Raw genomic sequence first — 22,806 nt, 5'->3', positions numbered from 1 at the left:
TGACCTTGAGTCCTAGGGCACTATATGTGGATGAGACCACATTAAGTGCACGCTGTAGTGAATCTGGCGTGTGGGCAAGGAGAGCACAGTCGTCAGCATACTGAAGTTCTAGGATGTGTTGTTGTGAGATTTTGGTGAAGGCCTGGAGGCGCCGGATGTTAAAAAGACTGCCATCCAGCCGGAACTGTATGTGGATGCCATCTGTGGGTTCCAGAGCTTGGTGTGAGAGGAGAGTGACTGCTGAGAGGAAGAGGTTGAATATGACAGGGGATAGGACACAGCCTTGCCTGACCCCCACTTTCACATTGAAAGAGGGGGATTGCTGGCCTCCAACGCGAACGCAAGCTTGCATTCCATCGTGCAGTTGTTTTAGGGTGTTGAGGAACTTCGGCGGAACCCCCAGCCTTCCCAACAAGTCCCAAAGGAGATTCCGATTTACGGTGTCAAACGCCTTGGACAGGTCGATGAAGGCGATGTAGAGGAGCCACGACTGCATGTATGCCTGGTTGTGAAACTGTTACAGGAACCCAGTAGAGCCAAACGTGTGTAAATGTAGTCTTTGTGGAGCAAATGGAGACCATCCCACCACCACTGTCATTAGGATGTGGCAGAGGTTTGCTGTCACAATCTAATCTACTACTGTAGATAACTATCTGCCATGCTGCGTGTCCTCATCATGTATAGTACATAATTGCCATTTCATCAAACCATGTAATCTTTGATTAATGAAACACTAAAATATTGATTTAGATCATAATAAAATGACTAACACATCCCTATGTGTTACAAACATTGTTTCACATGTCACCATTGTGAGGCCAGCCTAATTGGGCTGAAAGGCGTCCAGTGATAGAACGACTGTTTTTGAATGCAGTCACATTTAGTCTATTTGTGGCTCAGCAGTCCAGGCATGGTCACTCAGACACACAACTGTGACTGTGAGTGTGTACACAATACACATCACACTCTGCATTTCACTCACAGCTCTTACATAGCATTATTAAGTAGAGTAGAGTCTACATGAATGGTATCTTAATAATGCTGTGTGTGAAATCATTCGGTGTTTGCTGTGTTTTCAGAGAAGCAGAGGAAACAGAGGACCATGATGTTTGACTGTGCAGAGGACTGGGATCTGGACATGAAGAGAAGCAGGGGTGTCTGCCGCCTGGTCACAGAGAACAACAACTTTGAGCTCTCGCCGGAGTGAGTTCAGAGTTTACAAGTGGTCAATGTCAAATACACAAGTTCTAGTGCAAGAGACGGAACGCAATTCAAATGATTAAAGTGTCAAATCACAACAAATTGTCTGAAGACACTTTACATGTAGAACAGAGACCCGACAGATCCCACTCTGAGCAAGCAATTTGGCGACAGTGGTAACGAAAAACTGGAAGAAACGTCATGCAGACTCTAGGGTGGGCGGCCATCTGCCTCGACCGTGTCGGGGGGCAAGAAAGAGGGAGATACAGGCAAATACAATTAGAAGCAAAATATAATCGTGTAAGATAATATAATATTGCATAACAATAATGTTAGATAGTATACAGTGGTATAGTATAAGAATATTAATGTGTTTTCTTTCTTTCTTTCTTTCTTTCTTTCTTTCTTTCTTTCTTTCTTTCTTTCTTTCTTTCTCTCTTTCTTTCTTTCAGCTTGCCCCAGTTCTTTATCGTACCAACGCATGTTACTGAAGCAGACATGTGTCAGTTCCACGGAAAGGGATTGCCAGTAGGTGCTCTTCTTCACTGTTCTATTAGTTTTCCACTGCAAAGAGTGAGAGACATGCTACATCTTGGGCCCATCTGTGCAGACATTTGGTGATGTTTGGACTTGCTTTGTCCTTTCAGATGTGGTGTTGGTCCCATCACAGTGGATGTGCGCTCTTCAAAACATCGACCCTGCCCCTTCTACCGGAGGACACTATAGCACAGGCTTATATGGAAAAGTACGAATGTGCCAAATAATATCTTTGTGTACAATGTGTAAACAAAATAAAATAATTAAAGGCAAGTAAAATAAGCACGACCAAACAGGTGGTGTACATCATCGACGGGGATTCCAAACTAATTGAAATACAGCCTTGTTCTCCTGGAAAGTTAACATGTTGAAATATATGCGAATTGTTCTTGCGTTCTTGCTTTCTTTCATGCGTTCTTTGCATCAAAAGAATTATGATTTAAATGTTGTTTGACCAAACCTGCCTACCGATGATGTCACTGGTATGCATATTTCAGAACTGTCCATAGCCCGCTCTGAGACTAAGAGTGAGTAGACAGAAATAGTCCCATCTCATAATGAGCATTAGTGAGGACCAATTATATTAAAAAAATATATATATACTGTATATATAGGCCTATAGAAGTGTATATTTATTTGTTTTGTAAAGCACTTTACGCTGCATTGTCATGAAAGGTGCACTATAAATAACGTTTATTATTATTATATGAAGATGAGGTTGGAAATGGGTGAAGTCGTCCTTGTAAGACTAAGTGGTCATGTGTCCATGTTTTTGTTCCTGTGCAGAATGCTGACCGCAGTGGCTCACAACTACTTGTTCTCAGTGAAGACAGAGGATCTGTCTGATACCCTGCCAACTGTCCAGGACATCCAGCTGGCCTACAGCAAGTTCAAACACTTCTTCCTTATTGGTGGGTTCCCTTTGATGTCTGCCAGTAGCGTTTCAGTGTACGTTCACAATTAGAAACATATTGTCGCTGTTGGGTGGAAACCTTGGATGTCCAAAACCGTCATTTTCAAAAAAGATAACCTGTGTTCTTCCAAGTGAAGTAAGTAAGTAGGTCGGAGTGGCTTGTTGTCGGTATTGGCCTAGAATGAGGGTGTCTCCTTTTCAATGTGCTAAGCACCTGGGAGATGGATTCCTGAGGTGGAGCACATCTTAGTGCTACTCACACATTGGTGGTGCCAACCTAGCCTGGGATCAATACCATTTTTGGTTTTTTGATCCAGTCTGGAACAGAGATTACTTTGTCATCAGGTCACCGGAACCAAAATGATTTTTCAAAATGTGTTTAGTTTGGTAATCATTTGGTTTGTCCATTGTTTATTCTTAACTTGTAGCGTGACTGCATTATCGTTATAGTTTCTTTCTTCTAAACCAGATCACACGACTCAGTTAGGCGAACAAGCCAGTTGCGAGCTTGTAGAATGGCTATTTCTGCTACTGGTGAATGGTGATTGACACTATCTTTGTATGACAGGATAAAATAGGGTATTCACTTTTGAAGAAAAGAAGAAAATATGGCGACACTGTCGTCGGGTTTCTACCCGACAGTATCCATATGTTTAATTGCTGTGGTCTTGTTAGTCATTTGTCAAAACGTTTGGTCTTGCGTCTTGCACACAGGAAATGGTGAGTTCTAACAAGAGTTCAAAAAGCTTACTGTGCAACTGTGGTGGTTAATGTCCTGTTGTTTCTTCCCCTTTCTTTTCTTAGACAATACAACAGACTTCTGGATGTCCGATATGAAATGGTTCTCATCATTAGACAGCTGTGGATGGCTGGACATCATCAGGTCCGCTAGAACAAAAGCTCCCCCAATGTAATTGTTGAATTCTCTTCTATATTGTATTGAATATGGACTTGTTGTATTGAATACGTGTGCTGATGTGCTTCAGGCAGTGTCTTCAGAAAGCACTGGAGGTTGTGGAGTGCCTTGAAACAGAAAACACCAATGTCCTGATAACCGGTAGGTTATTAATCATTTAACATTTTAAATTTAACATAAAATAATTGATTGAACATTTTATTTCACAGTATTGTTATGTATGTAGAATGGGTACATTTCAAACGAAAGCACTACAAGTCAATACAAAAACTTTGTGTCTAAGAAAAAACAGGAAATCATCATATAAAGGAAGTAAAAAGGGGAAAGAAAATGTACATTATGGGGGAAAAGGGATGGGATTCTAGGGATTCAGAATAGTACAAGATACATTAATGGCGAAACACCAGCATCATTTAGAACAGCATATGGTGGTGATATCCGAGACACACACTCACTCACTCACTCACTCACACTTGATCTGGATAGGACAGTATTAGAACAGTGGTTCTCTTTAGTATGTCTCTTTTTATATATATATCAAGACATAGAGTAAAACAACTAAAAACAGAAAAGCAACAGCAGTGGTTCTCAAACATTTTCATGTCAAGGACCCCCAAATGAACGTATTCGACGACGGACCCCCATCTGAAAATATTATGTGCCAGGTACCCCAATACAAGATTTACATTGTTAAAATGTAAAAACAAATATTATATTAAATCGTTTTGCAAGGACAAGGCCCCCTGGGCGTCCCCAAACCCTACTTTGAGAACCACGGGTATAAGACAGGACATTGTGGGCAGAGAGGGGTTGAGGATCGAGGGGGTTGTGTTTGAAGAACCATCCGGTCAGCTACCGGTGGGCACACCTCAGAGAAAACTGATCAAAGGCTGGTTCGCTAAGATCATTTTATCATAATTATACAGTCGGCAAACATGTGCACTTTAGAAGTTATAAACATATGGCTGGAAGACCATGAGAGGAAAACCAAAGTGACGATGGAGTGATAAATCCAGGATGTTGGGTGATCTTGGCATACGCCCGTTTTTCAGTCTGAGCAAGTTTGATAAATGAGGGCATCTGTCTTCACACCATACTGCTAGTTGATGCAGTGTGGCGTCCACACCATACTGCTAGTTGATGCAGTGTGGCGTCCACACCATACTGCTAGTTGATGCAGTATGGCGTGAGGGCATCTGTCTTCACACCATACTGCTAGTTGATGCAGTGTGGCGTCCACACCATACTGCTAGTTGATGCAGTGTGGCGTCCACACCATACTGCTAGTTGATGCAGTATGGCGTGAGGGCATCTGTCTTCACACCATACTGCTAGTTGATGCAGTGTGGCGTCCACACCATACTGCTAGTTGATGCAGTGTGGCGTCCACACCATACTGCTAGTTGATGCAGTGTGGCGTCCACACCATACTGCTAGTTGATGCAGTGTGGCGTGAGGGCATCTGTCTTCACACCATAGTGCTAGTTGATGCAGTGTGGCGTCCACACCATTGGGGATGTCAGTGTCACGATCATGCCAAAACAAAATGCAAACAAAGTCATGTTTTTGTTTTTTAAAAAGAAGTACTTGATCTGCAAGCTCAACGTGGCACATTGAGTGGCTTGGGACCTCTTTTTTTTTTCTTTTTGGAAATGATTGTGACGATTAGTTAAAATATTTGCGATCAGGCACTCATAATTGTGATGGGCCTAATGGTGTGTGTGTGTGTGTGTGTGTGTGTGTGTGTGTGCGTGCGTGCGCTCAGAGGAGAGTGGTTCAGACCTGTGCTGCGTCATCTCCAGTCTGGTGCAGCTGATGCTGGACCCGTTCTACAGGACTCTTCCAGGCTTCCAGAGTCTGGTCCAGAAGGAATGGGTGGCGGGAGGACACAACTTCCTGGACCGCTGCAACCAGCTGCACCTCAAGGATAAAGAGGTACGAGGGGAAAAAATCCCACACACAATTAAGTTATGGAGAAGCGGTTTAACCCATTAAGGTGTGTGTGTGTGTGTGTGTGTGTGTGTGTGTGTGTGTGTGTGTGTGTGTGTGTGTGTGTGTGTGTGTGTGTGTGTGTGTGTGTGTGTGTGTGTGTGTGTGTGTGTGTGTGTGTGTGTGTGTGTGTGTGTGTGTGTGTGTGTGTGTGTGTGTGTGTGTGTGTGTGTGTGTGTGTGTGTGTGTGTGTGTGTGTGTGTGTGTGTGTGTCATTTAGAAATTAAAAATGATTGAACACTTTCAAGATTTTTCATAAATAGCAAGCATAAATGTACAAGCTCGCACCGCATCACTTCGAACCACACTACGAGCTTGTAATGTGCACTGCTGACACTGAAGCTATGTCAAAATGTCTGTCGACAATTTCGTCAACAAATAAAAACTAGACTAAAATGTTAGGGAAGGACTAGTGTAGAAGAGATCTAGTAGAACCAAAAGACAAGTCATTTTACGCTTGGTTGCGCTCTGAAAATAGCAGCTCTACAAGCTTTCTGCGGTGCGTTGTGAGCTTGTAGATTGGCTATTTTCAGCATGCAACCAAGTGTCAAATCTGCCATTGCGACGCCATCAAGGCCCACCAAAAATAGATTTTTGGCGACTAAATCAACTGTAGATTTAGTGCACTAAAATCACATATTTAGCCGACTAAAACTTATCAACATTTAGTTGATAAGTTTTCAGAGAGATGTGTTTGGGTGAGCGGTGAGTCGCTTACCACCGCGGTGTGACGTCATGTTGTAGTTTTCGGTGGTGCACCTTATCACCTAAAACTGGAGTATGAATAGGCCTTAAAACTAAATGAAAATGTGCCGTTGAAATCAACACTTTGACGCGTGACTGGATTCTCCTTCCTTCCTCCCACCCACCCTGCATGGCAGAACACGTCCCCAGTGTTCCTGCTCTTCCTGGAGTGTGTGTGGCAGCTGCTGCACCAGCACGCGCCGGCCTTCCAGTTCTCTGAGACCTACCTGACCGTGCTGTCCGACAGCATCCACGTCCCCGTGTTCAGCACCTTCCTGTTCAACACCCACCACCACAGAGCCACTGTCCTCCGGGTAACACACACACACACACACACACACACACACACACACACACTCACACTCACTCTACTGCACCGGTTCCCAAAACACTGTCTTATTATTATTTTTCCTACATTTATATAATATATATTTATTTTAGTAATTTCATAATTTAATCAAAGAAATTCCATAAATTAGAAAACAAATGATTAAGAAGTAGTGAAAATAGCTGACCTACAAGCTCACAACGCGGTGACGAAGCGACACATTGTGTGCTTGTCGATCTCCTATTTTCACTAGTTTGGGTCCCTGGTAAACGTCTAATCTTTCGTTTGGGTCACAGGCTAAAAGGTTTTGGAACCACTCCTCTACTGCACTGGTTCCCGACCTGTGTGTGGTCACATGATTTTGTGTGGGTCCCCCAGCTGAGCGTAAAGTGATTTAAGTAACCGTTGTGGTGTATTTTCACACCCAACTAACCCTAAACTCACTAAAGTAGAGAAAACTGAACTCTATCTAAAGCAAACCTTACATCTGATCGAGAAACGCAGGCAGAGAGATGAACTGAAGATCCATGTTGACCATTTATTGAAACCAAAGACAGAGAGCTTTGCCGTGGGCCCTGAGCCTGGAGCTCAGGAGCTCCCAGCACTGACCGTAGCCAGCTAACACTAGTGATTTTCACATTGACAACATGACAAGATATAGTACAGAATTGAATTCAGAGGTGGAGTCTGAAACTTCACAGAGATTGAAAAACACATGGTAAACAAATTGTCCCTCAAAAGGTTTCTTGAGACAAAAGAATGCTAAGTGTCTTCAACACCTCACCCGAGCCTCAAAAGGTATAGAACAAAGCCTGCCCACAGGTATACTTCCCTGGGAACTTCTGAAGGTGTTTGCTTCTCATAGGGACATGTTGGAGCCATGTCTCTCACCAACCATGATCAACTTAGCACAGTAACCAAGTATAGTGTAATTATTGACAGAATATTGCATTATGGCTTATATTGGCTATGGACTATATTTTACGAGACCACACCGTTTTAATATATAAGGGCATTTACTGCATCAAAAGTGGTTAGTGTAAAAAGTAAAAACTAAAAGGTTTCAATCACACAAAGATTTGGCAGTCCCCCCTGTGATAACTCTCCCCCTGTTGAACACTCATGGTCTACTGAACTCCAGTGCTTCTCAAAGTGGGTACCCGTGGCACCATACAGTCCAGGGGTGCTGCTCAATACTTGGATAATATTTGGAACGTATCGATATCACTTCAGTTTAACCACTTCAACCCTCTATACTTAGTAAGACGGACCATCAAACCTCCTTCACCAAAAATGGCAGATCTACATATTTACATATACCGTAATATGACACAAATGTAAGGTTCTATAAAGTAACAATGTAATTCAGGTGAGCCTTGGATGAAAAGGTTATTTACAGGCATGACCCGAGACAAACATGTTTGAGAACCACTGCTCTACTACTGTACTGTATATGTAAAAGTGCACCACAATGTAGCTCTCTGTGGCTAGAGACACTTCTGCTAACGTTTGCGTTGCATGTATGTAAAGATTGGAACTGTGCTTTTTGTTAACTGCTGCTTGCACAGTGCCACTAAACATGGCCAAGTAGTGACTGGCTAGTCTGCCACCGCAGCACAAGCGACCACTATTCTCCCACGTCTCTGAGAAGCACTGTAGACCACTGTACTGTACACTGCATTATGCAACACAGAGCGTTACTGTGGAAGGCACCGTAGGGCCAGCTGTGTGACGCTTACTGTACTCATTTATATATAAAATAGCATCGCTGTCGGGGAGAAACCTTGTATGTCCAAAACCGTGAACTCTTCAGGAAATGGGATAAAAGAAGCTGTTATCTTCTTTTTTTTTTGCTGTCGGGCATATTTTAACTTTTTGTGTTTGTTTTTTCAACAATGAATGCCCAGCTTGTTCATCCTACATCTTCACACATAAGCATCAAAAGTAGCAGATCTGCGCTGCGTTTCGAGCTTGTGGATCTGATACACATTTGCTATTTCAACAGTTTTGGACATATGAGGTTTTCACCGACAGACGATTTATTTAGTCACGAGCTATATGTACAAAACCCACAGACACGCTTAACGACATTCACCTTTATCCAAATACTTTTGCTTGATGCTGTTGTATGACATAGGGCATTAAAATTAACACATTGAGAGCCCACGCAAAACTGCCCAAAATCACTTTCACCTAGAAAATCCATTCACATTTTTTATAATTCAGCTGACTGTGGAGACACATGCTGGAACTTTTTACTTTGAAATGTTTTATAGTTTCTGAGTTATTTAATTTAAACGCCAAATGCATTCTCAATGGCGAAAACACAAACTTTGGCACCACGTGTTAAAAAAAAGTGTTTTGATTTTTCTGATTTTTTTTTAAATAAAAAATCAAAGACGTCCACAGACGTCTTGGGCTATGCACGTGCGGTAATACCCAGGATGTCCACAGACGTTTTGGGCACAAAATGTTAATTAAGGGGAGAAAAAACAAAAATGTTGTGATAATGGAGATAGGAGGTTTCTGCCTGGCGGTGACATGCAGTGAATACACCTCCAAATAGAAGGTTTCTGCCTGGCGGTGACATGCAGTGAATACACCTCCAAATAGAAGAACCCGGTTCAGTTCTGTGACGTGCCATTGAGCAAGGCATATACTTCCCAAACAGTGGGTCCGGACCCATTTGTGGGTCATGGACCAAGTGAAAATCCCATTTTATTTTACCTACATTTGAAAAAATATATACATTTCAAAAGATTTAGTTTTTTTTAATTATTTTTAAAGAACTTTATACATTTTAAAACAAACAAATCTAAGAAATTCCATAAATAAAAATAACAATTATGATTAGTGAAAATAGTCGATCTACAAGTGTGTGTGTGTGTGCGCTTGTAGATCTGCTATTTTCAGAAGAGAGTAAAAGAGAGTCAAAAGTTTGAGAACCACTGCCCTAATCCCTGTTTCATTGATCCCTATGTGGATCAGTAGTACAAGGATGTACCGCACATTGTAGACATGATCTATTTATGCTGCATTTCTGAGGGTGCAGAAATATGACAAATACAATGGCATGAAAAAATAAACGGTTGTATAACGTACTTGATTATTTTTAATTATTAAAAAAAAAATATATATATATATATAAATATATACATGATATTATCTATCAAAGACGTTACGTCTCACAACGCCTTGTGAGCTTGTAGATTGGCTATTTTCACTGGTTCAGAGAATGTTGAATGAAATCCTGCAGTCTTTTAAACTAAAGCCCTAACTTCCCCCCTCCCCCCCACCCTTGCTTGTCTTGGCAGGCTGAGTCGCCACACTCACAAAGGGACCCATTGAACTGTCCCACGGTGTGGGACTGGTCGGTGCAATTCGACTGCCGGGCCCAGGACCTCTTCCTTAACCCCCTGTACACTGAGAAGCCCAAGCACGTCAAGTCCGTGCAAAGATCACGACCTACGGTAATTTGTCTGAGAAATGCTGCTCATGCTACACGTGTGTACGTGACACCTGCACATTGATTGATCATGTTGCTTTGTGCATCTGCGCATGGTCACTTTGCACATTTGGGTGAATTGCTTCTTTTTTTTGTGTGAAAATAACTGCACACGGAAACACTGCTGATTATGTTAAAGGGCTAGTTCACCCGAAACATTACTTATTGTCTATCAATTAGACACCCCATGACGCCTTGAATTAATGGGGAGTTTTTTAGTTCTCGTCGCATTCCGAAGCCAATAATTTGGCAACGGGTCATTGGTCAGTATAGAAACTCTGCAGGAGACTCCGGTCATCCAATTATTGGCTTAGGAATGCCACAAAAACAAAAATCTCCATGAATCCAAGACTCCTTTAGATTACTACTAAGTCCCTAAGTATTAGCATACTGCCCTATAACTGTATATTTGTATACATTTTTATTGTAGCACAATCTGCAGTGACAAGTCCCAACAACATTTCACTGCTTGTACCTGTAAATCAGTGACAAATACCGGTAAAACATATTGGTTCTTGAGGTAATTTAAGACACCGTATTATCAGAAACAACCTACATAATGAGCCAGCCATCTTGGTCTATACACGTGTTCTACCTACATTTAAACAAACATTGTTTTGTTTTTGGAGGATGTCTCTAGATGTAACACATGACATGGAAATGTAGGTCTTATAATCATGGCCGCACAGGTTTCTGTTGCCGTTTGAATTAAAGAGTTGCGCAAGTGATATTGGTTTAGTATTAAATAGCTCTTTATGCCCAACCCAAAGCAATCACTGATAGTGTTTGTTCAGTAACAGGTGTCTCCATGTTTCTCCAGCTCTATAGCGTGTGAAAACGTGTACGTCACCAAGAGGTGGGCGGCGTCTGAAAAGCTAGGGACGGCCCTCTCGTGGGCATTAAATTCTAGCCCACATCACTCAGAATAGAGTGACGGTGGTATGTTTTTGTAAATATTGAGCTCGTTCTTGGCGACAACATAGTGAACCAACACCAGGATGGATAGAAAGAACGTCGGGCCCAAATACATTACAAGGACAAGGAAAATGTTGTGAACAAACACGGCTGTGCTTAGATACTTTGTTGAACGGTATGTCTCTGCGCCCGTGCGCCGTACAGCCGAGATCCAAGCCATTCTACGTCTTTTTGTAAACTCGTCAATCTGGGTTCCTTGATGCTGTCTGCATGCTGGAAAGCTGAAAATCTAATTCCGTTTTCTGGCTCATTCCCTCGACGTGACCTGCTGTGGCACTTATTTTCTGAGCAAGTCTGCACCATTGTGAGGTTAGTTTAAAAAAAGAACGTATACAAGCACACCTGATAGTCGCTCAATGTAAACAAACCAGACAAACCAACAAGTATGGCGGCCGCTACCACGTGACGCATATGTTGACGCCCCCTCCAGGAGATTTTGGTACACACTATAGTAGACAGAACATACATGTTAAGGATACAAATTTCATCCAATCAGGAGAGCTCATACAGGATAGGCAAACTCATGCAGGATAAACTGCAATGTGTGCAGACAAAATTGGAATTTGAACCAAATATAAGCTCGTATTGGTTAAATGTGTTGATTGGTTGAAATTGGTAGCCCAATTAAAGTTGCGCAAGAGTTGCGCAAGTGATATTGGTTTAGTATTAAATAGCTCTATATGCCCAACCCAAAGCAATCACTGATAGTGTTTGTTCAGTAACAGGTGTCTCCATGTTTCTCCAGCTCTATAGCGTGTGAAAACGTGTACGTCACCAAGAGGTGGGCGGCGTCTGAAAAGCTAGGGACGGCCCTCTCGTGGGCATTCAATTTTAGCCCACATCACTCAGAATAGAGTGACGGTGGTATGTTTTTGTAAATATTGAGCTCGTTCTTGGCGACAACATAGTGAACCAACACCAGGATGGATAGAAAGAACGTCAGGCCCAAATACATTACAAGGACAAGGAAAATGTTGTGAACAAACACGGCTGTGCTTAGATACTTTGTTGAACGTTATGTCTCTGCGCCCGTGCGCCGTACAGCCGAGATCCAAGCCATTCTACGTCTTTTTGTAAACTCGTCAGTCTGGGTTCCTTGATGCTGTCTCCATGCTGGAAAGCTGAAAATCTAATTCCGTTTTCTGGCTCATTCCCTCGACGTGACCTGCTGTGGCACTTATTTACTGAGCAAGTCTGCACCATTGTGAGGTTAGTTTAAAAAAAGAACGTATACAAGCACACCTGATAGTCGCTCAATGTAAACAAACCAGACAAGCCAACAAGTATGGCGGCCGCTACCACGCATATGTTGACGCCCCCTCCAGGAGATTTTGGTACACACTATAGTAGACAGAACATACATGTTCAGGATACCAATTTCATCCAATCAGGAGAGCTCATACAGGATAGGCAAACTCATGCAGGATAAACTGCAATGTGTGCAGACAAAATTGGAATTTAAACCAAATATAAGCTCGTATTGGTTAAATGTGTTGATTGGTTGAAATTGGTAGCCCACCTGAAAATGTATTTTACTTTATAAAAGAGCTGGAGAGACGGGGAGACTCCTGTTACTGAGCAAACAATGAATACTATCACAATTTAGAGTTTTAAAATAATTACAAAACAAAAATCACTTAAAGCACCTTACCAATCCTTTTCTGAAGACATCAAAAATTAGCCTGGTTATATTGTGTCGTATATCCGATTATTGAATTAAATTAACTCATAAATTGATATATTGCTTGCTGTTAATATTGCTGAATGTAAAGTATGCCATTGGCCAGGTGTCCACCATCAGTTTCACTAGTAATTCACTAAGATGTTTGCATTCTTTATTTAAGAAGGATATTGCCAGCTTCTTGTCTTCTAGGATAGACTTATATCTCTGTCTGGTGGAAACCTCATGTCCAAAACGATTACATTTCAGGATTCAAATTTGTGCCACGTTTCGAGTTTGTGGATCTGCTGCTTTTGATGCGTTTCTGTGACATTCAATGATCAAGTAGGGTATTATTTTGCAAGAAAAATAAAATAAACACAAAAAGAGGTTTCTGCCCAGCAGAAACAATAAGAAATCCTGAAAGTTTCCATTTCATAGTTGCCATTGCCAAAACATGACATTATGTGTCCTTTGCATCATGAAATGACATGCAGCACCAGAGGCAGCTGTCCTTGCCCACCGCCTGCAAGACTCCGCCAAAGAAAGGCTTCTTCAAAGACGAAGCCGACAGCCTCAAGAAGATGCTGCGCGTCAAGCGGATCAGCCGCTGGATGCTGTCCCCGGAGACGCCGCACCCCTCCTCCGCCACCCGGGAGTTCTACGAGACGTGGCAGCGCAAGCCCCTGGACCACCACGGCCTGATCCTGCCCTGCCTGGACGGTCCGTCCGTGCGGGTCTGGTTGCAGCGCTACCTCCGCTGGATCCAGGAGGTGCAGATCTTCGGCGGCGGTGCCGTCACCGTCCTCGGCAAGGTGTCGGAGCTGCAGGGCGAGGTGCGCGAGCTGCAGAGGCGGCTGGAGCGCCATGGCGGCTCCTCCTTCTCCTCCTCCAACCAGCAGCAGCAGAGAGCCATCAGGGCCAGGACGGGCACGTCGACGGGGCCCCAGACGGGCGGCAGCAGGTCCTCCGTACGCATGTCGTCGTCCTTCCCCTTCACCACGCTGAAACACAACTGGTCCTACAAGCCGGCCATTCCCACCAGCGTGCTGCAGAGCCTCATGGCGTCGGGGAACCTCGCAGACAAAGAGGACGACGCCGATCCCGAATCCATCGTCTGACGAGAGTGGTTCCTCAGACATTTTCATGTTAAGGACCCCTTCAATTGACGAGATTTTGTGCCAGGCACCCATACAAGATGATGTGTGACGATTTTTCAACAAAAAAAACGATCTACAAGCTCACACTGCGTCAAAACGAGGCATTTTTTACAGGTGAAAAAAAGAAATGGAGCTTACATGTTTGTCATTTTGCTGGAGAGCCCCCCCCCCCCCCCCCCTCAAAGGCCCCTGGGGGTCACATTGAGAACCAGTGGTCTAATAGACCAACACTCAACAGTCTACCATTGGGTTGTTTCAAAGTCTCTTAATTTTATTTTATTCCCAGTGACCCAAACGTAAGAATTATACTGCCTTAGAACCGATGGCTAAAGCTATACCGCTTGTGCCCCAGGAAATATGCAAATAAGTGCAGCCGGGTACATAAAAGGGAGATTTTTTATTTTCTGAGCTTTGAGACTCTTTCCGAGAGCATTCGATTAGATCAACCTTAAACACTGTGTATGGATGCACTGTGGGACCACTAAAGGAGAGGGTAATGCCATGGTAACAATCTATATGTTGGCATTGTTGAATGGACAGAAGTGAGATGACATTCTTTTGGAGTAGCACCTAAGATGAGAAACATGGAATCTCTTCAAAACCTTGCTATGAACTGTGTAAAGGACTCCTCCCCCCTAATCTATGTATGATATCTGCGTGTTTCTATCAGGAAACAAAGCCATTTGCCCATTTCCCCTCCTTCTGCTGCTTTCTGTATTATAGGAGCCAAATGACCAAATATGCAACAACAGAAAAGCTAATATGCAACTAAAAAAGAGCCATTAGAGCAAATTGCAGGTTTGTAAAAGGGAAGCTATAGTATGGACTTAAACCATGCATACTTTGTTGACCACGGTCCCCCAGGGATCTGTCCTGACTCCTGAAGAAGAAGAAAAAGGAAAAGAAAAACATAAAAGAGAATATATATATATATAAAATTGTATTTTTATTTATCGCTGAATGTTCAGCCAGGTGGGATATGATTTAGGATCTTGGCATTTCCATCAGAATGATACTCACTTTGTCAGTATACATTATTTTATTCAAAGACTTCTCTTTTTCCCTCTAGAGAGGGAGAGCTTAGATGCAGCTTGATTTAAAGAGACACTGTCCAAGACACATAATTGGAAAATAAATTGCAGAGCCATCTGCTGGCCACAACAATAATCACACTTAACTTGACAGGGTTTTCAAGTGATCAAAATGATAGACTTCTATCCATTAATCACTATTCCATCCACACTGATGAAGGTTGGATTTTTATTCTTGCATGATCGATCAATGACAGACGTTTCGGCCGAAACGTCTGTAATTGATCCATCATGGAAGAATAAAAGTTAAAATGCAGTCTTGGTGTGTGCGACCGACCCATTACCTTTATTTCTATAATCCTAACCATAAGAACGTTAGCGTCTCTCTTCTGGACTGGAGCAAACATCCTTCGAAACAAGCTCACACCATTGTGAGCTTGTTTCGACGGATGTTTGTCGATCAGCTACTTTCACTAACGATATTTGATGTGGAGGGGAAAAAAGGAGGGGACCTCGTATAGACCCCTGGGGGCCTCCGGTCAATGCAGGGTTTAAGTGGTTAATACAGGAGTTTGAAAAGACATACGCTTATAGAGAACCTTTATAAAGATGTTATGTTCATGTAAACTTTACATTGTAAAGCATACATGGTCTGCATATTTCAAAAGCTACGGGTAAGCTATTTTTTGTTGCGCTCTAAGATTCCAGGCTATTTTAATATGGAAGTTATTTTGATAAATGTATCCTTTTTACGTGGTGCAGAAGATTGGGTGGTTTATGATTATTACATCCACAATGTTTTTTGTTTTAGGGGGATAATTACGAATGATATTTGAATGGTTATTATTCACAAATGAACAAAACTTTACACTGTAAATAACTAATAGGATCTAGCATATGGAAGTGATGCTATATAGGCTACTGTATTTGGGGGGAATCTAATTTTGGTTTAAATGTAATTCTGTTTTAAAAGTCAACCTGAATGCTATACTTAAAGAATCAGAATTCAGTATTGGTTAAGGAAGTAGAATGAGTATAGTCTCAGCTGGCTTGAGTTGTGTTTATCTTGTATATCTCAGATTTCATTTATCATATGATGAATATGCCCGTAAAAAGATGATTTGATAAGCTGTTTCATACATGTTAATAAGCAGTGTCTTGAACACTGTGGTTTAGGAAACGGGCTGTTTTGATCTTGAAACCAACCTCCCCACATTTACGACTGATGGTTACAGTTGTAGGTGCGTGAATTAGGAGGAGTTTGTGATGTGTAGATTATATCACCTCATGTTTCAAAATGTCTTCGCACTCTCAGTGAAACCAATGATGTGTTCTTGTGACACAGACACTTTATGCACTTAATGTAAAACGAAGCTGTGTGGAGGTAAGCATATGAGAACGTTTCTTTTGAAGTGGACCAACCTTACTGCTGCCTAACTTTTTAATTTATGCAACGGTGTACGACGGCACCATGAGCCGTTGTGGAATAGCCAATATACAAGCTCGCGACACATCGTCGTCGCTGCGATGCAATACCGCCGCACGACAAAGTATAAAACATGCTAAACTAATGCTGTCTTGTCTGCCTTAAGCTTTTAGGCCCACTGAAAATAGGGAGGCAAAGATGTACTGTTGTTTGCTACTGGTGTTCGATAAAATAGTCACTTTTTGTTTTTTATGAATCTTGATATATATTATATATATATATATAAAAATATATATTTTCACTGCACTACTGATGTAGAATACTGATACTGTTCTATGCTTAATCTGTTATACTGCACATTGTATGAGCATCTAAATGCATCGGATGGCGTCAACAATGTTAAATCTCAATGCAGATTTGTAGATTTGTCATGACAACTTTGGAATAAAAGATTGCTCTATACTCACATCCCCCAGGGATCTGTCCTGACTCCTGAAGAAGAAGAAAAAGGAAAAGAAAAACATAAAAGAGAATATATATATATATAAAATTGTATTTTTATTTATCGCTGAATGTTCAGCCAGGTGGGATATGATTTAGGATCTTGGCATTTCCATCAGAATGATACTCACTTTGTCAGTATACATTATTTTATTCAAAGACTTCTCTTTTTCCCTCTAGAGAGGGAGAGCTTAGATGCAGCTTGATTTAAAGAGACACTGTCCAAGACACATAATTGGAAAATAAATTGCAGAGCCATCTGCTGGCCACAACAATAATCACACTTAACTTGACAGGGTTTTCAAGTGATCAAAATGATAGACTTCTATCCATTAATCACTATTCCATCCACACTGATGAAGGTTGGATTTTTATTCTTGCATGATCGATCAATGACAGACGTTTCGGCCGAAACGTCTGTAATTGATCCATCATGGAAGAATAAAAGTTAAAATGCAGTCTTGGTGTGTGCGACCGACCCATTACCTTTATTTCTATAATCCTAACCATAAGAACGTTAGCGTCTCTCTTCTGGACTGGAGCAAACATCCTTCGAAACAAGCTCACACCACTGTGAGCTTGTTTCGACGGATGTTTGTCGATCAGCTACTTTCACTAACGATATTTGATGTGGAGGGGAAAAAAGGAGGGGACCTCGTATAGACCCCTGGGGGCCTCCGGTCAATGCAGGGTTTAAGTGGTTAATACAGGAGTTTGAAAAGACATACGCTTATAGAGAACCTTTATAAAGATGTTATGTTCATGTAAACTTTACATTGTAAAGCATACATGGTCTGCATATTTCAAAAGCTACGGGTAAGCTATTTTTTGTTGCGCTCTAAGATTCCAGGCTATTTTAATATGGAAGTTATTTTGATAAATGTATCCTTTTTACATGGTGCAGAAGATTGGATGGTTTATGATTATTACATCCACAATGTTTTTTGTTTTAGGGGGATAATATTTGAATGGTTATTATTCACAAATGAACAAAACTTTACACTGTAAATAACTAATAGGATCTAGCATATGGAAGTGATGCTATATAGGCTACTGTATTTGGGGGGAATCTAATTTTGGTTTAAATGTAATTCTGTTTTAAAAGTCAACCTGAATGCTATACTTAAAGAATCAGAATTCAGTATTGGTTAAGTAAGTAGAATGAGTATAGTCTCAGCTGGCTTGAGTTGTGTTTATCTTGTATATCTCAGATTTCATTTATCATATGATGAATATGCCCGTAAAAAGATGATTTGATAAGCTGTTTCATACATGTTAATAAGCAGTGTCTTGAACACTGTGGTTTAGGAAACGGGCTGTTTTGATCTTGAAACCAACCTCCCCACATTTACGACTGATGGTTACAGTTGTAGGTGCGTGAATTAGGAGGAGTTTGTGATGTGTAGATTATATCACCTCATGTTTCAAAATGTCTTCGCACTCTCAGTGAAACCAATGATGTGTTCTTGTGACACAGACACTTTATGCACTTAATGTAAAACGAAGCTGTGTGGAGGTAAGCATATGAGAACGTTTCTTTTGAAGTGGACCAACCTTACTGCTGCCTAACTTTTTAATTTATGCAACGGTGTACGACGGCACCATGAGCCGTTGTGGAATAGCCAATATACAAGCTCGCGACACATCGTCGTCGCTGCGATGCAATACCGCCGCACGACAAAGTATAAAACATGCTAAACTAATGCTGTCTTGTCTGCCTTAAGCTTTTAGGCCCACTGAAAATAGGGAGGCAAAGATGTACTGTTGTTTGCTACTGGTGTTCGATAAAATAGTCACTTTTTGTTTTTTATGAATCTTGATATATATATATATATATAAAAATATATATTTTCACTGCACTACTGATGTAGAATACTGATACTGTTCTATGCTTAATCTGTTATACTGCACATTGTATGAGCATCTAAATGCATCGGATGGCGTCAACAATGTTAAATCTCAATGCAGATTTGTAGATTTGTCATGACAACTTTGGAATAAAAGATTGCTCTATACTCACATTAAGATGTAGTGTATGTATTACTGAATACAAGTTGCATTGCAGGTTTTGTAATAAGTGATCTCTTAGATTGCAAAACAATTGTAATCTAAGCAAACGTTGAAAAGATTGCACCTTAAAACAATGGATGCGGTCACCAAAAATGAGCTTCACAAATGCTCTCTCTTTAAAGGAGCATTCAGTGATTTGGGTGATTTGGAAAAAAAAACCAGTCCGCCCCGGTAACAAGATGTGCACATGCACACGCTCTACATTGGGGGGACACTGGGTGTAAGCACACTTGGGAGTCCATGTGCGGCCACGTCGGCCAGATTCCCGGAAGCGCTTGCCCCCGCGGCATTCTGCCGCGTGGGTGGAGCTTAATTTCCATCCACCAGCTGTCTAAAAACCCGGAAGAGACGCCTGCCGCTCGCGGCTTTTGGCATCTTGGTGACTCTGAAGTGTGCCTGCGCTAACAGGCCAACAGCACGTGCACCAAGGCCCGCCCCCACTCGATCATGATTGGAGGAAGGCCCCTCTCATTCTGATTGGATGAAGGCTGGCTAACCCTAGCCAAAAACTAAATCTAAGGTTTTTTTAACCCAAGGGGTTAACTGGGGACAGGGAGGAACTCCTTATATGGTCACGTCAGCACACTATAGTAGGGAGTATAATCCCAAAATTAATTGATATTTGAATTAAGTGAAATCACTGAATATTCCTTCCCTGCCGCCACTAAATGGCTCTAAAAGGCTCAGAGCGCTGCGGTTTTTAGCCCTATGCAGCGTCTTTAAGAAGCGAGACCAACAAAATTGAAGCACTTCCGGGAACACTGAAGCATTTCAGGGGTGCACCCTAGATACCTTGTCAGTGATCACAACAGCTGAAACGGTCCAACGAGGTCGCCAATTATTTTTATTAACCAAAAACATTGATGTTTTGTATGATCTACTCAATTTGAGCTCAATTCCAATGCAATGAGTTTTTTCAATCTGCTATAGGCCGGGACCTGGATGGAATTTAACTGGTGCGTTCACATTTTTACAATTTTTTTTTTTCAGTATAAAAGTACATTTTCGTCCAATGTCGTCCTTGGCATACTGTGACCATAAATGTAGGTCGTCCTAAGTAGTCCTTGGCGGGGAAGGAGTCATCTCAACATTTGCATTTTACAATAGAACATTTTGCTTTGGCACTTACAGTTGTTAAAATACAATTATCCTTACAAAAACATCCTGGCATATACCTCTACAGATGCACTGTATTAAGTCTTTGTTGATAGATCATGGACCTTTATTTTGCGTGTTGCGTTTTTTTAAATATATTTTGGGGACTTTTTCTGCATTTATTGATAGAGATAGTTTAGTAGACTGACAGGAAATGGGGAGAGAGAGATGGGGAATGACGCGCAGCAAAGGTCGTCAGGATCAAACCCGCGACACGCTGTCAGGCGGCATTAGCAGCCTACAGTAGGTGCCCACAAATGCCACGCTCCCTCAGGTCTGGTGATGCCAAGTTGCCAACCTCTTGGACTTCCGTCCTCTAAACAAAAAAATAAACCCCATCTGGGGTGACGGTGCTTTCTCAGCTCCCTCCCTTTGGAACTCACTCCCACCTCACATCTAAGCCCCCCCCCCCCCTTGGCCTGTTAAAGCCTCCCTCAAAACCCACCTTTTCAGACTCGCTTTCCCTGATTCCCAGATTTAATTCAGATCCTAAATGTTTTGTTTCCTTGTAAAAATGTAACTGTTGTCTTCCTAATAAAGTTTAGTTTAGTTTTGTTGTAAAGCGACTTTGTGTACTAAAAAAAGCACAGTATAATTTTGTTTTATTTATTACAAAGGGGTCTTTGAGACAAGAAGGCAATCTCATGGCTTCTTGACTATCTCTAGGCTGTCATGAGTTACCCCCATTTCTTGCATGGCATATGGTATCATTCCAGGGATTCCCATACTGTGGTGCGTGCACCCCTTGTGGTGCGAGAAGACCCTCTAGGGGGGTGAGTGACATGAAAAGGGTAATGGTGGTTTTATGGTGTTATTTAACACAAAATGGCAAAATCCCATAAAACACTGTTGTAAGGAGATGTATAGAGCAGCGGCGGGAGTATACAGCAGCTGCATGTCTCTCAGTGCAGTGACATTCTGTGATTATTTGCCATAATCATATTAAAAAAATGTATAATTTTTGGCCAAATACGAGACTGAGCGTTGGGGGTGCGTCAGCTATAGGCCAGGAGGTAACAGGGGGTGCACGGCCAAACAAGTTTGTCACTGCACTGCGTCTATGCTGAGCTCTGTGACACAAGGAGCACAATGCTTTCTTTTTTTTTTTAATGTTTTTTTGTGGCGTTCGCCTTTATTTTATATTTTTTATGAAGGGACAGACAGTAGGCTGACAGGAAATGGGGAGAGAGATGGGGGGATGACATGCAATAAAGGCCGTCGGGATCGGGAGTCGAACCCGCGGCACACTGCCAGACTGGATTACCAGCCAAGGTGCCTGGACCGCTGAGCCACGGCCCAGGCCGGAGCAATGCTTTCTAACAGCTTCAGCAGCCAATGATTAGAATTTGCCTGTATTTCTTCCTGTCTAGCTCACAGAAAGTGTAGTCAGTTATTGCCCAACCCTGCCAATTTAATATGTATGTCCATGTAATTCTGCTTCAGTAACTTGTCACAATAATGGGATTTCTAACTTTGATAAAAAACTAAACTTGATAAATATTAATATTCGATACAACTTTCGATACCACATTTTTTGTTATTAATTAAAGGCTGTGGGTGTGGGTGTAGTGGGTGCGTTATTTTCGTTGCAGAGCGATTAAAGAAGTATCACTATATCAGGCCTTTAAAAGTAACTCAATTATCTTTCTAATAAAGTTAATTTAATAAGAGACGAGAGCATGATATTAATGGTATCGATACTATGGGAAATGAGTATAAAAACCGATTAAAATATTCAGTATGGCCTGTATATTGTGAACACTATGCTACATATATTGCAATAGATAAATCAGCTTTTGCTAATTGATATGTTACTTTGTGTTGCGTCAGCAATGCTGCATGGAGGCACCCTTGGACATCTTTGATTGATTGATTGAAATATGTATTAACAGTTTGCAGAATTACAGTACATTTCAAGCACAAACTCAATACAAAGACTGTTAACTGTGAGTGGACGACCCAATTAAGCATTACACTTGTTTACAAGAGGGTCCACCATGTTCAATTCATCAAAACATTTAGAGACGTACAGATAGACACTACTATATAGTCAAAGAACAGAATAGGAATTCATCATAAATTCATAAATTCATCATGAAACTTTGAGAATGGACTGAACGGACGTAATCTGGGGATCAGGAGTTAAACCCACTCGTAGTCCAGTTTGAAGATTAGCAGAATCCCGAAGCCACCCACTCATCCAGGATATCCCAGCAGAAAGGGATAGCCCAGTGAACTAACTGTTGGGTGAAATCTTAACTCCTAGTCTACCGTACATTGCATAATATAATGGTCAGGTTAGAGGAGCACGACGGATCACATGTTAAACCCAATAAAAATGTTGAACTTTTCCCACATCACCCCTGCTATGTTCACTTATATGTGCATTCAGTGTTGGGCAAGAAGTTACTCAAAAACGGAAATATATTACTTGTTTTGTTTAAAAAGTAATATCATATTTACATATTACTCCCTGAGAAAAGCAACTTTATTACTTTGCATTTTCAACATTATCAGTTTTTTTCCCCTTTTCTGCTAAAATCCTCATCCACAACCACAACACACGGGATCAGGGACGAAATCTTTTCATAATCCTCATGGGGATTATGAATCCCCCCCCCGCAGCCCCCGCCCCCCATCATTGCACATAGGCTATACAAAAGTATAAAAAGAGGAACGGTGGCTGTGCTGCCAAA

At 41.7% G+C, this 22,806-nt stretch overlaps 1 protein-coding gene across 1 annotated transcript in view; it reads left to right on the top strand.

Annotated features, from left to right (window-relative positions):
* mtmr12 (myotubularin related protein 12) overlaps positions 1–16,846 on the top strand; it is a 29,456-nt gene extending 12,610 nt beyond the window's left edge. The window contains exons 7-16 of the mRNA XM_079516240.1: positions 1,080–1,203; positions 1,653–1,728; positions 1,848–1,945; positions 2,524–2,648; positions 3,455–3,533; positions 3,637–3,707; positions 5,332–5,501; positions 6,437–6,613; positions 9,942–10,097; positions 13,265–16,846. Coding sequence (XP_079372366.1) covers positions 1,080–1,203; positions 1,653–1,728; positions 1,848–1,945; positions 2,524–2,648; positions 3,455–3,533; positions 3,637–3,707; positions 5,332–5,501; positions 6,437–6,613; positions 9,942–10,097; positions 13,265–13,888 — 1,700 coding nt within the window. The 3' untranslated portion in view covers positions 13,889–16,846. The remainder of the gene's footprint in view (positions 1–1,079; positions 1,204–1,652; positions 1,729–1,847; positions 1,946–2,523; positions 2,649–3,454; positions 3,534–3,636; positions 3,708–5,331; positions 5,502–6,436; positions 6,614–9,941; positions 10,098–13,264) is intronic.
* Positions 16,847–22,806: the final 5,960 nt, after the last annotated feature.

Source organism: Electrona antarctica (assembly GCF_951216825.1).
Source record: "Electrona antarctica genome assembly, chromosome: 12".
NCBI lineage: Eukaryota > Metazoa > Chordata > Actinopteri > Myctophiformes > Myctophidae > Electrona > Electrona antarctica.
The sequence above is the reverse complement of the archived record's forward strand: the minus strand, read 5'-3'. Positions and strand labels throughout refer to the sequence as shown.